At 40.2% G+C, this 16127-nt stretch overlaps 1 protein-coding gene across 1 annotated transcript in view; it reads left to right on the top strand.

Moving 5' to 3' along the window:
• The window catches only part of LOC124304671 (uncharacterized), a 210947-nt gene that overhangs the window by 118159 nt on the left and 76661 nt on the right, over positions 1-16127 (top strand). The window contains exons 4-5 of the mRNA XM_046763186.1: positions 5085-5246; positions 6807-6990. Coding sequence (XP_046619142.1) covers positions 5085-5246; positions 6807-6990 — 346 coding nt within the window. The remainder of the gene's footprint in view (positions 1-5084; positions 5247-6806; positions 6991-16127) is intronic.

Below are 16127 nucleotides of genomic sequence, written 5' to 3'. Positions count from 1 at the left end.
TTCCGACCCGGGAGGAAAGACAGCAGAAAATGCTGGCGAACCAAACGAAAGAAAGAAAAAAAAAAACAACCAAGAGGAAAGAAAAATTTGAAAATGAGACGGAAATAAGCTTAATACCATTCAAAGTGTTATAGAAAAGGAGTCTAAATCACGGATGACGTGGTTAAAAAATGACGGATTATTTCTCTCGGGTGGACAAAGGCGTCGTATAAAATTCATCCCGTTCTTGGTCTGAACGCCCTCAAAGCTGGACTTGCGAACGAAGCCTTAAGAACTAGCTGCTGCCCTTACGGGGAAAGGGAAGAGCGGTGAAATATCGTGTTCCTAATGCACCGGACTAAAAAGCCGGCATAGCAGACGACGGAACCGTAGGTTGTGGAAGGGGTCGAACAAGGGTTGCGGGCTGCTAAGGGTAGTCGAGGCCCCGCAACAATGCTCATCGTATATCAACGCCGCGGAGGCGGACGCTATGAATTTCTAGCAAACTAAATCAGCCGGAATAAGTTGCGCGCCTGGAATTGAATGAGCGACCCTTGGACTTGGCCGTATGTGTATATATTGTATATAGAACTCATGCAAGGGTGGACAAAAATACAAGGTTTACCCTCCTTCTTATCTAGTTACGCGGACGCACGGGGTACGTCTTCGGAAATCGAAACGGTGGCCATTTTTTTTTTTTTTATTATCATTACCCCACTCGCTCTAACCTGCAAAAAATTTCGTTTCTCATGGTCGACAAAATATTTAAGATCGCTCCCGCGACTTTTACCGAAAACATTTGCGTCGGAAACATTTTCATTAGGGGATAGAATGAGTCTTGAATATTTCCAATGACCTGCGGAGAAAGTGAGGTTAGGGACTTAAATTTTGAAAAAAGGTGTACGAAACACGTTGCTTTCAACGTGATGTCTTCTGGATGACAACGAGACAGATTGTTACGTTCCGGATCAATATAAATTTGTTTTCAGTATGCGAAAAGTGAAGCTTATAATTTTATCAACTAACTAGTTTTAATATCTAACTGGTTTAATGTCTAACTACAATTTTTATGTCTAACTAGTTTCGTAAATATCCAACTATAGTTTCAGGTCCAACTATAGTTTTCTTTTCCAGCTAGTTTTAATTTCTAACTACATTATAAATATCTAACTAGTTTTAACGTCTAACTGTAGCATCAATATCCAACTAATTTCCACTTCTTACATGCGAAAAAATGATTTCATATCGATAGTACAAGTAACAATCTGTTACACTCCCATAAGACAACATAACAAATGCAGCATTTTTCGTTGGCCCTTTTTTCGAATTTTTATTCGTCACGTACACGTTTTTTTTTTGCACGTCATTGGAAGAAATCAAGAATCATTTTGTCCTCTCGTTAAGTTTGCTCAAAATAAATGTTTTTATCAAAAGTGTCGGAAGCAACTTTAAGTGAAACGAATATAGTTGTACTAACGATTTGAGTGGATTGTTAATGTGTTTTGTAGTTTGCTACATACTTTCCATTACCTAAGTAAGACTATGAAACCAATTTTTCAACTGCACTTATATCAAACATTCGAAAAGGCTACTAAAAAAAAAAGTGTACAAATGACAATGATCGAAAAAAATAGTAAGACATACTATAGATTTTCTGTTTGCACGTATGATATGAAACTCATTTTTATTTTTTACGTAAAAATATATTTTGCGTTCACGGTAAAAAATCCAAATATTTGAGGATTGTATGATAGCCACATCTAACATTCTCAATATCATTAAAGAGCCTAATTATTATTTGCTTATAGTTAATCCTGAATTGGTTGTTTTAAACAAAATTGTCAAGTCTGGTATTTGCGAATTCATAAAGTTCAATTTATATATGAACAAAAATTTTATGAGGAAAAAGAAATTTGTTATATTCCACGACCTCGAAATTCTATCGAGCAGTTGTGTAATGAAATATAAAAAAACATTAATAAAAATTCAAACGTTCATGCAAATCGAATCGAGGGTTCTCAAATTAGAGACTAAAATCGGTTGAGGGCTGATTTTCGAATATTCCACTGAATTTTATTCCCAACGTTTGATATTAATTCTTCTCGACAATTCTCGACCCAAAGAATTGGCGTTCGTCACTTTTTTCTTCTTCTTCTTCTTCTTCGATTCCTGCAAACATCTTTACACATCTCTTCCCCCTTCGGATTTTGAGATACGATACTTCCGAGGAGCAATCGAACCGTCGCTCCGGTCTCCTCGATCCCTGAATTCAATTCCAAATAGCAAACTATATAATCAGATCTCTTTCCCCCTTTCGCACGACAAAGTTAGCCGATACGTGAGGGCGAGAAAAATTTACACATGTAGTTGGCTTAAGCCGGTGGTATATTTGCCAAATTCCGTGGTTGTGGACTGTGGCAAAACCGGATATCCCATTCCACGTTTACCACCCTCCGTCACTCCCGGCTTTTCACCCCTTGAGGCTGGCCGAACTATTCCGCCGGAAGCAAGAAACTGAATTCTAATATCACGCCGGGGTAAGAAGCGGTTTCGTGATACGAATGCAAATTCAAACCGCTTCGCGGCCCAAACCGAAAGCTCCCGAATTCGCCTGTCGAAGATCCACGAGGAGGAATTTTGTTTCCGACATTTTTTCTCGTTCTTTTTTCTAGTAATTAACTATTATCGCTATTTTTTCTCCTTTTACCAATTTCAGCGACGAATTTCGCAGAAATTAAAACAGACGATGAATAAGTAAGAAATCAAGGAATCGGGAACGAATTTTAGTCGAAGAGGGATGGTGATTATTTTATTTTTATTTTTTTTTTTCTTCAGCGAAAGGGAAAATCACCCTCATTTCGGGACACCCTTTATACATAAACTAGAGGTATACATATTTATGTCTACCAGGATGGACCGACAGATGGAAATCGTCGCTCCAACGCCGCCGCGCGCCTCCCAATTAAAATGCAAATATATGGTGATCCTACCACCATGTTAACTACGAATGGCAGACCCGGCAGTCACGCGCCAGTCGATACGTTATAAAATCAAAAAGTTCCACGGGACCGCTAATAGAAAGCTGCTTTTTTCATCCGCCGTGAAAAAACCTCTCGCCAAACCCTTGTCGAAGATGTGATATTAATTCACAGAGTGAAAGGGTGCGCGTAATTGTGTATAAAATTTGAACGACAAACTGGTTCATCGATATATCGTTAAAAAATAATGATGGAAATTTCCCTTTTCCTTTTTCACAAATATTTCATATCAAGCCAAGACTGTTACCGTCCTTCAAGAATAATTAATAACATGTGTTTCTAAATACCATATTTCTTGCACGTTGGATCGATGAAATTTATTGCTCGATACCGAAAGAAGCTGATAATGGTTCTCTTATTGTTTGAAAATTTTTTTTCAACCTCGATTATTGTACAGTTACAATTTTATTCCCAATGTGAAAGTCGTTGTTGGTTTTTTTCTCTTTCTTACTCGCAATTCCAGAAGCTAGTGTGTTACTACAATTTTTTATACCTCGTCAATATTCATCAATTCGTTATTTTTACTCCCGACTGGGATCGAATTGAAGTTGAAATTTTCTTTTTTCAGATGTAAATTCGACGGTGAAAAATATCTTTGACGGTTATAACGTCACTCGACCTTTCGAGAATTTGCATACTTGGATAATTGTTCGAATTGGCCGGTGTATTACGGTCGGGAATTCCTGGCCTCGAGGCCAGAACTCGGTGCGTCCCTCGGGAGTACATCTCTCTTCTCTTCTCTTCTCTTCTCTGGAAGATCAATATTTTCGTCCCTGTCTTCCAAACGTGACGATAGAACGGACAAGTTGGCGTGTGTACATAATCGCCAGAGAATGTATACATATACACACAGGTATAAACGTACGTAACGTACATACGTATATATATACGGGGTGTAATCGTCTTGGAATCGATGGATTAAGAATCCAATTGAAGCGGTTCTTACCTCAGAGACGTCTTACTTTCAACCCCCTAATACCTACAGCCGCGGTATCTCTTCTCTCGATTTCCTCCCCTACACACACACACACACACACACACACACACACAATCTCTCTCTCTCTCTCTCTCTATCTCAAAATGTACGTCTCGAGAGGAAATCGCTTCCGTTGAGTTTACTTTATTCTTATTACTTTTCACCCCTCCGAGGCGGAGTTCTTGGTTCTTCAACGTTTTTTCTTTTTTTTTTTTTTTTTGTTTCATACCCCCCCCCCCCCCTCTTTTTCCATTTTTTCGAGGAGAATTCTTTTCCTCAACACATCGAAACAGCCCAAAGTCTGTTTATCAGTTTCTAGGAAAGCTATAATATTGGAAATAGTTTATATAGCGAACGATTAAAATTGCACGAGTTTTATCGCATGTTTTTCCCGGTCGAACATGTATGTGTCAAAGCTGTGTAATTCTAGCCTCCAAGTTTCGTTTGCCTCTCGCGCTGAGCGTCCCTTTTTATTTTTTTTTTTTTTGTTTTTTTTTTCAACCACTCTGCAGGCGAGTTTTGAGAAGCGGTATAAGGTACAGAGAGAAGATCCGCTGTTTGAAATGCGAGACGTGCAGAGAGAAACTGAGGGAGGCCTTCCACCCCCCACCACCCCCCCTTCGCCCTTGAAAAAAAAAAAAAAAAAAAAAAAAACAATAGAAACAAACAAAAGGGAAAGGAAATGAAATGAAATAAAGTGGTAGTGAAATAAAATAAAGGTAAAACAAAAGTTTGCAGCAGGGTTGGTGGCTGGTACTAAAAGCTTCGAAAATGTGTTGCAACAGCGTGGAATTTCAGCGCGTAGTGAAGCAAACGGACGTGAAGCTTGCAGCGGACAAAAGCTCACTCGGAATCATCCGTTCCTCCTCTCTCCTCTTCACCCGTCGTTCTTCCGTAGCGGTGGAAAACCGTTCGTTCCAATTGTAAAAACTGTCAGTTTGAAGGGAGAGATTGAATCAAGAATTTGTTTCGACAGTTTTATCCTCTCTCTCTCTCTCTCGCTTTTTCTCTTTTACCAACACGTTGTGACTCGTTGTGGAATTTTCTCAACGGCTAAACGATCCGAGACTCAACGATATTTCTCCTTTCAGGTCAAGTCGACCTCTGGACTCAGAGCACCGAGGGATGCGCCTGCAGCTTTAATTCAACAAGGACAGATTGCGCCTGCTGCGTTCAGTCCGGCGGATGCAGCTGCGGCGATTCTTCGCCCCACAGATGCGCACAATGCGGTCTTGAGCAAAACTGTGCAAACAGTGAGTAAAAGCGTTGAATAATACGCGGTTAAAATAATTACATCCCCCTTTCTTTTTTACCACAATCAAATATATAAATGTTCACGGTCATGCTTGATTATTTTTAGCGAAGAAAGTTGCGTTTCGCGTCATATTTTATCTTTAATAATTGAAAAAGTCGACGGTGAAAATTGTTCAGTGAGGTTATCCAACCTCGCGTTTACGTCACTGCACGCGTAACGGCAGCGGTCGGTTTGGTAACGCGCGTGACGTCATTCACCACAAGCCTATCGCAGTGGGTTCCGAAAAAGCGCGGGAAACTAACCGTGATTTGATTACGAAATAACGAATAGAGCTAAAGAAAGAGGTTAGAATTAGATTCGTTTGAACGGTAGATCTCAATTTTCATCGCAGAGTATCGCGATACGTGTGTGATGTTAAAAATCTTCAATTCCGTATCACGTGAAACCGTAATATCAAAATTGCGTGATGTAACACGTCCCTGGGTACGTACATGGTATTGTATCGATCTACTCCTAACCTTTTTAATCTCTCAATATCCATACAAAAAATACGTGTTTACCCCGATTGGCATTCCCATGCGATTAGCTTGCGGGGGGGAAATTGTAAGGCCGGTGTGGGCGGGTTTTTTGATATATATATATATGTGTATGTTATTTTGTTTTTTTTTTTCTCGTACCTTGAAGTTGGGCACCGAGGTGGGAAGCCAATTCAATTCCATATCCATTCTATCAGGTTGAAATTACTCCCGCGAGGGAAATTCAGCTCATCCCTAAAAAAAAAAAAAAATTTTTTCAAACGTGAAGAGTATATACGCCCAGGGTTGTAATAGCTGGAGCCGAGGCAGGAACTCTGCTCTGCTGGGACAAGATTCATTATCTTTCGCTGTTTCGGCGGTGAGCGCGAACCGCTCCGTATAAAAATCGAGGGCCAACCAACCCCCCGCAGTTTTTGTGCGTCGACAATTTTTCATAATTAACGCACACTTCAAAAATCACCGACGTCACGCCCACGTCGATTCAATTTCATGTTTAATTCATATTTATTTCTCGCACATCTTCACCGCTTTCGGTAGGTTCTTGAAACTTTTTTCCTCCACCCAACCTCTTCGCAACTTTCTGCAGACGTGAGGCAAAAAAAAAAAAAAAATGTTACTCTGAATTTTTTTCAACCTAACCTTGTCTGAAAACTCTTTACCCGTTCAATGGATTCGATAATAATTAATTTTCACACAATTGATATTCTTTTACAGTCTTTCATACTTTCGTACATAATTGCCAATGAATTTTCGGTTGTGTATAAAAAATCGGCAACTGTTTTATCAGCATTCTGAAATCTCGGTTTCGGGTTATTTGTGATGGAGGCTAATCGGCATAAGAAAAAAAAAGAAAAGACAAAACTCTGAATAACCTAAATCTCTTCAATTTATTGGGTTCTCGTTTTATCGCGAGAATTTTCGAATCCTAAATCGGATTAAAAAAATTTTGGCATAGAATAAATTTCGAATAACAATAACCCGTATAGTTTGATTGATATGATTGTGTTGTCGTTAATTTTCAGTGTGCAACATGACGCTGGACAGTAAACAGCTGCTGAATAAATCCGGTCGAGGTTTTGGCCAAATAAAATCGCCAGCGCTGACCGGCCCGACTAGATGTACTTACAGATTTGTACCGGACACCGGACAACGTGTCGAACTCCAAATTTATCGCCTCGTCTCGATCGGTCGGCACAACGGTTCGATGTGAGTGTAACAGTTGAAATTATTTCAAACGCATATATTTGGTTCCCAAATCGCAGTAACAGAGAAGAAAAAAAAAAATGAAAAAAAAAAATTGTCACAGAATCCAAACCAAATTTGGATTAATGCTCACGGAGTAACGAATCGTGAGTGAAATTTTTATCCCACCTCAAGCGCTTTTATTTAAAACTGATCGTCGGGTTGTTTTTCACACCCTGTCTGCGAGTAAAAAACATAAATGATAATATAAAGAATGGATGTATAAATCGCTGGGCAAAAGTGACAGGTGACAGTTGTCTGAAGTTAGAAAAAAAAAAAATGCAGAAAAAGCTTACGGAGAGAATTAGAAAGTTTGAAGGAGATTTGTGCGGATGACCAGAGACGTTTTCACCCGGTAACTTTGGCGGGACATTTTCAATTTGTCACCAATTTCACTCTCGCCAGAAAGATGGAAAGAGAGAGAGAGAGAGAGATGGAAACGCACACAAACGAGTCGAATGTTTGCGCCGAGGCGAAATCCCCACAGGGTGTATCGAGGGGGTAGAAAAATTGTTGTCCCTGGCGTGTTTTCCGCTAGGTCGACGCGTCGCTAACGCCCTTGAGCGTTTTTCTAAACTCAACTTTCCCTCCGCGAGACCAAGAAACGCGTGTATATTCCCGCCGCACGAGACGTATTTTCATCCCCCATTACCCTTTCCTTTTTTCTCGTCTCATTCTCATCCTGGACAACCCTCTCTCTTACACAATGTATATATATAGAGGGAATAAAACCTCCCTCGAACATACCACGACAGATTTTCTGTACGAGATATACGAGTATACGTAAAAAGTCTATTTTTCGAAGCTTCTCTCGTCGCGTTCGCTACGCTGCGGAAAAGCTTTTCGGGCACTCGGTAAATTCGTTCCTGCTGCAGTGTATCGAACCGCCTTTAATGCAACCGACGTGATCCTTGAGTGGCTTGCGTCTCTAACGGGCGGCAAACTCCTCGATTTCTCACCCCCGGAAACACTGAATAATTGATGGATAACATTTTTTTTTTTTTTTGGTACAGTAAAGGCCGGATAAAAGAGACGGTAGTTTTCGAACTTGGAATATATCGAGAAGCGAAATATTCCAACGGAGCGAGGAGAGAGAAGACGAGGCGCGTCAATGTATCTCCGATTTTTCTACAGCTTTGGAAATTCAATCGACAGGGGTGAGAAATATTGGATCCGTCTGTTCCCGGGCATCAGGTGCATCAAATCTTAGCTTTTTCAAGTTTCATTGGGTAGATTCGACGTGGCTAAGTTTGGAAAATAAGATTCGTCTCGTTTTAGCTTATTTTACTTCGTTTCGAAGTGACGTTTCACTGCGTTGAGAATCAAAAGTTGAAAAAAGAGAAGGAAAAGAAAAACAATCACCTGCAAAAAATCTACAGCAACGTCATTTACACCAAGGATCGGTAAAAATTCAAGTGACAAAACGTTCTTAATATGCGATACAAATGATTCTGACCAAATTTGATTTATACGAGCTAAGGTATCAACAATTTTGCGAAAAGGTATTATAATCGGAACTTTCAAAATGCTTGAACTCCGATTTCGGCTCATGTTTTTTGCTGTAGGGATTAGAACACGGTTTTTTCTTTTTCTTTTTTAAACATTTTTTAACAATTTGTGGGTGATAACAAAATCTAGAAAATATACTTAAGTTGGATAAAAGAAACGAAAGTTGATTTACTTCGGAACTTTCTGACAGTAAAACCCTTTTTCCGACAAATGCCTGAAGAGTTAGATTTTCAAAACCGGTGGAGCGTGCGTAAAGTGCCCCATTTACGAAAAGTGCGGTAAAACGACGGTGGCGCATGCGCTTACCTGAAATTCTCAATTTTACGCACTAGAGCCTTCTTGGCGCACGCGCATTGTCCGATAACTTAATTTTACGCACGGACTTTACGCGTTGTCAGTGACGTCACTGAGCTGAGTTGAAACCGAAGTTTGCGTCTCTAGGTTTGGTTTCATAAAGCCTGGTCTATAGTTCTGGACCTTCGAACTGCCCTTGATCTATTTTTCTAAAATTATCATATCATTATCCATTCGTTGGGTGCTCAAATCGAAGTTTCCCTCACAAGTATTGGAAAAAATAGCTCGCGTCACTGATGCGGATGGAGAATGTCTGGATCGTATGCTTACTCTGTGAACTTGACACTCATCGGAAATTACTCACTTTTCGCATTTGTCCTAAAATATACTATTCCACGATTCAAACGTAAAAATATGTGACGCTATTTCTCACAAATGACATGCGCGTTGGGAAATACCAAATCAATTCTCCACCAGTAGGTGAAAACAGTTTTTTTCCCACAGATGGAAAAATATATCGCCACTAGTGGAGAAACGGTTCGCCATTTCCCACCGCAAACGTCATTCATTGTGAAATTGCGTCTTCCGTCGATTATCAGCAGGCGGTGAAAATCTGTTGGTTTTACATTTTTATTGTGAAAAATATCGTGTGCAACTCGTGGTCATCGACGATATTCGCACTCATAATAAATCGCCAACTTACCGCACTAGTCGCAAAATATACCATTTTAAAATTGTCGATAACTCGGTTCGCGGTATCGTATCTTGCTAAGATTCATTTTTATAACACAGTAGAGATGTCGTTTTACTCCGAGTTAAGCATCATTTACGCAAATGATGTTGTTGAACATTTCTCCAAAGGTTTAATTACTTCTCTTTTATCTACTTTTCATTCAGCCTGCGGGACCGATTCATCACGATCAGTTTTCCTTTGAACTTTCGCGCTCGAGTTCGGCGAACAAGCAGCTTGCAAGCGTCGAGTAAAATGGCGAAAAATAAGCCACCCTTGGATATTACTCTCCGAGGACGCGATTTCGCTACATGCAAGCCCGCCCATTAACATCCCGCGCCCATCTCACGGCCAACGAGCAGCCGGATAGATCCGCGCGTATATATATACGAGCTATACTTTACTCGAATTTTCATTATTACACCCGCCTACGTACCTGACGTAGCCGTTATACTTTCACTCCGACACATTTCACCCTGGGGAGTGAGTGCGTCGACGTCTCAACCAGGAATAACACCCCTTGCGCCACGTGTAAGACCGACCTCTTCATCCCTGTGGCGGAAAAAAAAAAATTTCACTTGCAAATTAAAATCTGAAATGTTGTATCTGTATAATACAGGTGCCCGACGCTTCACCCCGATACTTTCTTTTGATTATCCTTCTTCTTCTTTTCTTTCTTCTTATTTTTATAACTCTGGAACAAGCTGGCTATCTATTAGGTTTTAAAAATATTTCGGTCTAAAAAGTGGCCACGAATAATGAGAGACAAAATTTGTCTGCAAAATTGATTTTACAGAAGCACAAAATACGCAAAACTTTATCTTCACTTTCCATTGAATTTTTGTGTGTTTCTTTTTTTTTTATTCTTCTTTTTTTAATACCTTATCGAAACATGCTTGAAATACTCTTGCGATGTAATAAAAATAACAAGTTATACTTGGAACTAGACAGTTTCGTCGAGCGTTATAGTTTGTCCATAAATGTGTCTTACAAACCTGAGAAACAAAATTTTACTTCAGAATAAACATCTGCAACTTCAACTGCAACAACGCAGAACTTGAGACTCATTTTTTTTTTCGTCTAACCTTAAAACGATTGCTTGAATTAACTGTTACGGAAATTGCGGCCTTGTAAAAATAACGAACTAGTCGAAATTGGACGGTTCTTTCAATTTACCTTCCCCAAAAAAGCGTCTGCGTAACCTATGAAATAAAATTTCACTTCCAAATAAAATGTATTAATACAAGCGCGCAAAATTGCGTCTCGTTTTCTTTCTCTTCTAACCTTGAGAAAAAAGCTCGAAATACCCTTGGGAGAAAATAACCGTATAGCGAACGTATAACTAGTTACTCGAGACTAGACAGTTTTGTCCAGTATACGGTACATTTCTTGTCCAGAAAAGAGTTTCTCTCTGGATGAATTTTCGTGCCCTTAGTTCTGACCTTTGTATAGTTTTCCCGCCATGTGGATTCAAGTTTTCGTTTCCTTCTGTTTCCCGCAGGTTTTTTCTTGTCCTTGTATCTTGACAGTTTTGTCCAGTATACGGTACATTTTTGTCCAGAGGAGCTTTTCTCTTTGGATGAGCCTTCATTCCGTTCGTTCTGACTTCCGTATAGTTTTCCCACCATGTGGATTCAAGTTTTCGTTTCCTTCCGCTCCCCGCAGATTTTTTCTTGTCCTTTCATCTGCGGGGCTCAGGAAAAATTCCCCGAACGTATAACTAGTTACTCGAGACTGGACAGTTTTGTCCAGTATACGGTACATTTTTGTCCAGAGGAGCTTTTCTCTTTGGATGAGCCTTCATTCCGTTCGTTCTGACTTCCGTATAGTTTTCCCACCATGTGGATTCAAGTTTTCGTTTCCTTCTGCTTCCCGCAGATTTTTTCTGATCCTTTTATCTGCGAGGCTCAGGAAAAATTCCCCGAACGTATAACTAGTTACTCGAGACTGGACAGTTTTGTCCAGTATACGGTACATTTTTGTCCAGAGAAGTGTTTTTCTTTGGATGGCACCTTCATTTCCTTCGCTCTGACTTCCGTATAGTTTTCCCACCATGTGGATTCAAGTTTTCGTTTCCTTCTGCTTCCCTCAGATTTTTTCTTGTCCTTTCATCTGCGGGGCTCAGGAAAAATTCCCCGAACGTATAACTAGTTACTCGAGACTAGACAGTTTTGTCCAGTATACGGTACATTTTTGTCCAGAGAAGTGTTTTTCTTTGGATGGCACCTTCATTTCCTTCGCTCTGACTTCCGTATAGTTTTCCCACCATGTGGATTCAAGTTTTCGTTTCCTTCTGCTTCCCGCAGATTTTTTCTGATCCTTTTATCTGCGAGGCTCAGGAAAAATTCCCCGAACGTATAACTAGTTACTCGAGACTGGACAGTTTTGTCCAGTATACGGTACATTTTTGTCCAGAGAAGTGTTTTTCTTTGGATGGCACCTTCATTTCCTTCGCTCTGACTTCCGTATAGTTTTCCCACCATGTGGATTCAAGTTTTCGTTTCCTTCTGCTTCCCTCAGATTTTTTCTTGTCCTTTCATCTGCGGGGCTCAGGAAAAATTCCCCGAACGTATAACTAGTTACTCGAGACTAGACAGTTTTGTCCAGTATACGGTACATTTTTGTCCAGAGAAGTGTTTTTCTTTGGATGGCACCTTCATTTCCTTCGCTCTGACTTCCGTATAGTTTTCCCACCATGTGGATTCAAGTTTTCGTTTCCTTCTGCTTCCCGCAGATTTTTTCTGATCCTTTTATCTGCGAGGCTCAGGAAAAATTCCCCGAACGTATAACTAGTTACTCGAGACTGGACAGTTTTGTCCAGTATACGGTACATTTTTGTCCAGAGAAGTGTTTTTCTTTGGATGGCACCTTCATTTCCTTCGCTCTGACTTCCGTATAGTTTTCCCACCATGTGGATTCAAGTTTTCGTTTCCTTCTGCTTCCCTCAGATTTTTTCTTGTCCTTTCATCTGCGGGGCTCAGGAAAAATTCCCCGAACGTATAACTAGTTACTCGAGACTAGACAGTTTTGTCCAGTATACGGTACATTTTTGTCCAGAGAAGTGTTTTTCTTTGGATGGCACCTTCATTTCCTTCGCTCTGACTTCCGTATAGTTTTCCCACCATGTGGATTCAAGTTTTCGTTTCCTTCTGCTTCCCGCAGATTTTTTCTGATCCTTTTATCTGCGAGGCTCAGGAAAAATTCCCCGAACGTATAACTAGTTACTCGAGACTGGACAGTTTTGTCCAGTATACGGTACATTTTTGTCCAGAGAAGTGTTTTTCTTTGGATGGCACCTTCATTTCCTTCGCTCTGACTTCCGTATAGTTTTCCCACCATGTGGATTCAAGTTTTCGTTTCCTTCTGCTTCCCTCAGATTTTTTCTTGTCCTTTCATCTGCGGGGCTCAGGAAAAATTCCCCGAACGTATAACTAGTTACTCGAGACTAGACAGTTTTGTCCAGTATACGGTACATTTTTGTCCAGAGAAGTGTTTTTCTTTGGATGGCACCTTCATTTCCTTCGCTCTGACTTCCGTATAGTTTTCCCACCATGTGGATTCAAGTTTTCGTTTCCTTCTGCTTCCCGCAGATTTTTTCTGATCCTTTTATCTGCGAGGCTCAGGAAAAATTCCCCGAACGTATAACTAGTTACTCGAGACTAGACAGTTTTGTCCAGTATACGGTACATTTTTGTCCAGAGAAGTGTTTTTCTTTGGATGGCACCTTCATTTCCTTCGCTCTGACTTCCGTATAGTTTTCCCACCATGTGGATTCAAGTTTTCGTTTCCTTCTGCTTCCCTCAGATTTTTTCTTGTCCTTTCATCTGCGGGGCTCAGGAAAAATTCCCCGAACGTATAACTAGTTACTCGAGACTAGACAGTTTTGTCCAGTATACGGTACATTTTTGTCCAGAGAAGTGTTTTTCTTTGGATGGCACCTTCATTTCCTTCGCTCTGACTTCCGTATAGTTTTCCCACCATGTGGATTCAAGTTTTCGTTTCCTTCTGCTTCCCGCAGATTTTTTCTGATCCTTTTATCTGCGAGGCTCAGGAAAAATTCCCCGAACGTATAACTAGTTACTCGAGACTGGACAGTTTTGTCCAGTATACGGTACATTTTTGTCCAGAGGAGCTTTTCTCTTTGGATGAGCCTTCATTCCGTTCGTTCTGACTTCCGTATAGTTTTCCCACCATGTGGATTCAAGTTTTCGATTCTTTCTGCTTTCCGCAGATTTTTTCTTGTCCTTTCATTTGCGGGACTCAGGTAAAATTCCCCGAACGTATAACTAGTTACTCGAAACTAGACAGTTTTGTCCAGTATAGGGTACATTTTTGACCAGAGGAGCTTTTCTCTTTGGATGAGCCTTCATTCCGTTCGTTCTGACTTCCGTATAGTTTTCCCACCATGTGGATTCAAGTTTTCGATTCTTTCTGCTTTCCGCAGATTTTTTCTTGTCCTTTCATTTGCGGGACTCAGGTAAAATTCCCCGAACGTATAACTAGTTACTCGAAACTAGACAGTTTTGTCCAGTATAGGGTACATTTTTGACCAGAGGAGCTTTTCTCTTTGGATGAGCCTTCATTCCGTTCGTTCTGACTTCCGTATAGTTTTCCCACCATGTGGATTCAAGTTTTCGATTCTTTCTGCTTTCCGCAGATTTTTTCTTGTCCTTTCATTTGCGGGACTCAGGTAAAATTCCCCGAACGTATAACTAGTTACTCGAAACTAGACAGTTTTGTCCAGTATAGGGTACATTTTTGACCAGAGGAGCTTTTCTCTTTGGATGAGCCTTCATTCCGTTCGTTCTGACCTTCGTATGGTTTTCCCGCGACGTGGGTTGAAGTTTTCGTTTCCCTCTGCTTCCCGCAGATTTTTCTGTGGCGTTCAGTGAAAATTCTCGGAATATCACACCATACCGCAAGTTTCCGCGAAGCTGGATCACTTTCTGCCACAGGAGTTTCGCGAAAGTATTTCACTGCCGAGTTTGGTTTCACCCATCCCTTACGGCTTTGGTGTAAGGCAGGAGTTTACGGCCACCCTGAACCTTCGTTCGGGCCTAAAAGCTTAACCCACGGGCGCGAATTGAGGCGCGGAGGGTATAACATTATGTTATACACACATACGTACCGTTTGAAAAATTTAAAGTACCGCTTCAAACTCAGCTCCCACATCCCGTTATGTATACATCTAAACTCTGAGTGGCTAAACGAGCTTGTAAAAAATCTGGACGAAAAGCTGGAAGAGGCAGGTAACAGACCGGAAAAAGATTTCAAAACCCCGGCGTCTTGCGGTTGAAATATTTCGGCCTTTTTTCCGGTCAATATTCCGCACCTTTGATCTTTTCTCTAATTTGTAATCCTTCAAACGGTTCAATCGTTTTCAAGTTCTTCCCTCATTTCTCATTGCTCAAAATCGTCGTTCAAAAAATCGTCAAATTTATATTACACAGGTGATAAAAAATATCTTAAGGAAACTCCGTATTCGATGTTGTTTTAAAAACGTCGTTATTAAACGCTTTATAACCACGGTGAATATTCAACCCTCAATATTTTACAAAATATTTTTTGCACCGCTCGTCGCGACACCGAAATAAAATAAAGAGAAGATTGAGTTGTGATTAAGCAAGCAGAGGATCAACCGAGATCCGGGATTTTTATATCCTAATGCCGTTCCTCGTGTTTTACTTTTTTTTTTTTTTTTTTTATTTCCTCTTCATCCTTCTCGGCGTCCCCTGAATTCATTCCTCTGCCTCTTTCTCATTTCTCGTTTTTATTCAAGAGGTGGGATCGAGATTTCCGAATGTAGATAAGGATCCCCTCGTTATTACAGAGACGTTTTTTTTTCCCTCCCTTGTTCCTTCTCTTTGAAACAGTTCACCTCAAAGCACGACGATTCCTCGTGTTTCACTCGCGGATATTCGTTTTTCACACTTTAAATTCTTCATTTGATGTTTGAACTCAATGAATTTTCATAATTCAGTCTTACCGTTATTAATTATTATCATTATCATCATTTCGGTATAATACAACATCGTATTATACTCCAACCCTAATTCGGTCTTACATTTATAAATTTGAGCATCAATTACCGCCGAGCTATTTGCCCTCTTACAATTATTACTTTTTTCCCGTTCTACGCTTTTTTGTTTCGGATATTTTTTATTTGAACAAAAAAAGTGAAAGGAAACACGATATTCCTGAAACGTTGTAATTTTTTTTTTTTTTTTTTTTCTCACCACCGACTCCACGTACAAAGCAACGGAAGTTGCTTTGGCGAAATATCGAGTATCACGATAATTAAGATCATGTTCCTCGATCGAGAAGAAGAAGATGAGAGAAAAAAAAAAATCTCTACTACAAAAATAGGTGAAAAACGTGAACGTTTAGGCGAGTATAATATCTGAAGGGAAACCTAAGACTTGAAGTAAAAAAAAAAAAAAAAAAAATCGCGGAAACACGTGGATAGATAAGGTGTAAAAAACGACGTTTGAAATCAATCCGTCCGTCTCGCGAACGAGAGAATGAACGTAAAAACGAGCATTCTATTTATCTCTCGTCTCTCGGCTTT

The sequence above is a fragment of the Neodiprion virginianus genome, chromosome 5 (assembly GCF_021901495.1).
Source record: "Neodiprion virginianus isolate iyNeoVirg1 chromosome 5, iyNeoVirg1.1, whole genome shotgun sequence".
Classification (NCBI taxonomy): Eukaryota; Metazoa; Arthropoda; class Insecta; order Hymenoptera; family Diprionidae; genus Neodiprion; species Neodiprion virginianus.
Note: the sequence above shows the minus strand (reverse complement) of the source record. Positions and strands in the feature narration are given on the sequence as shown.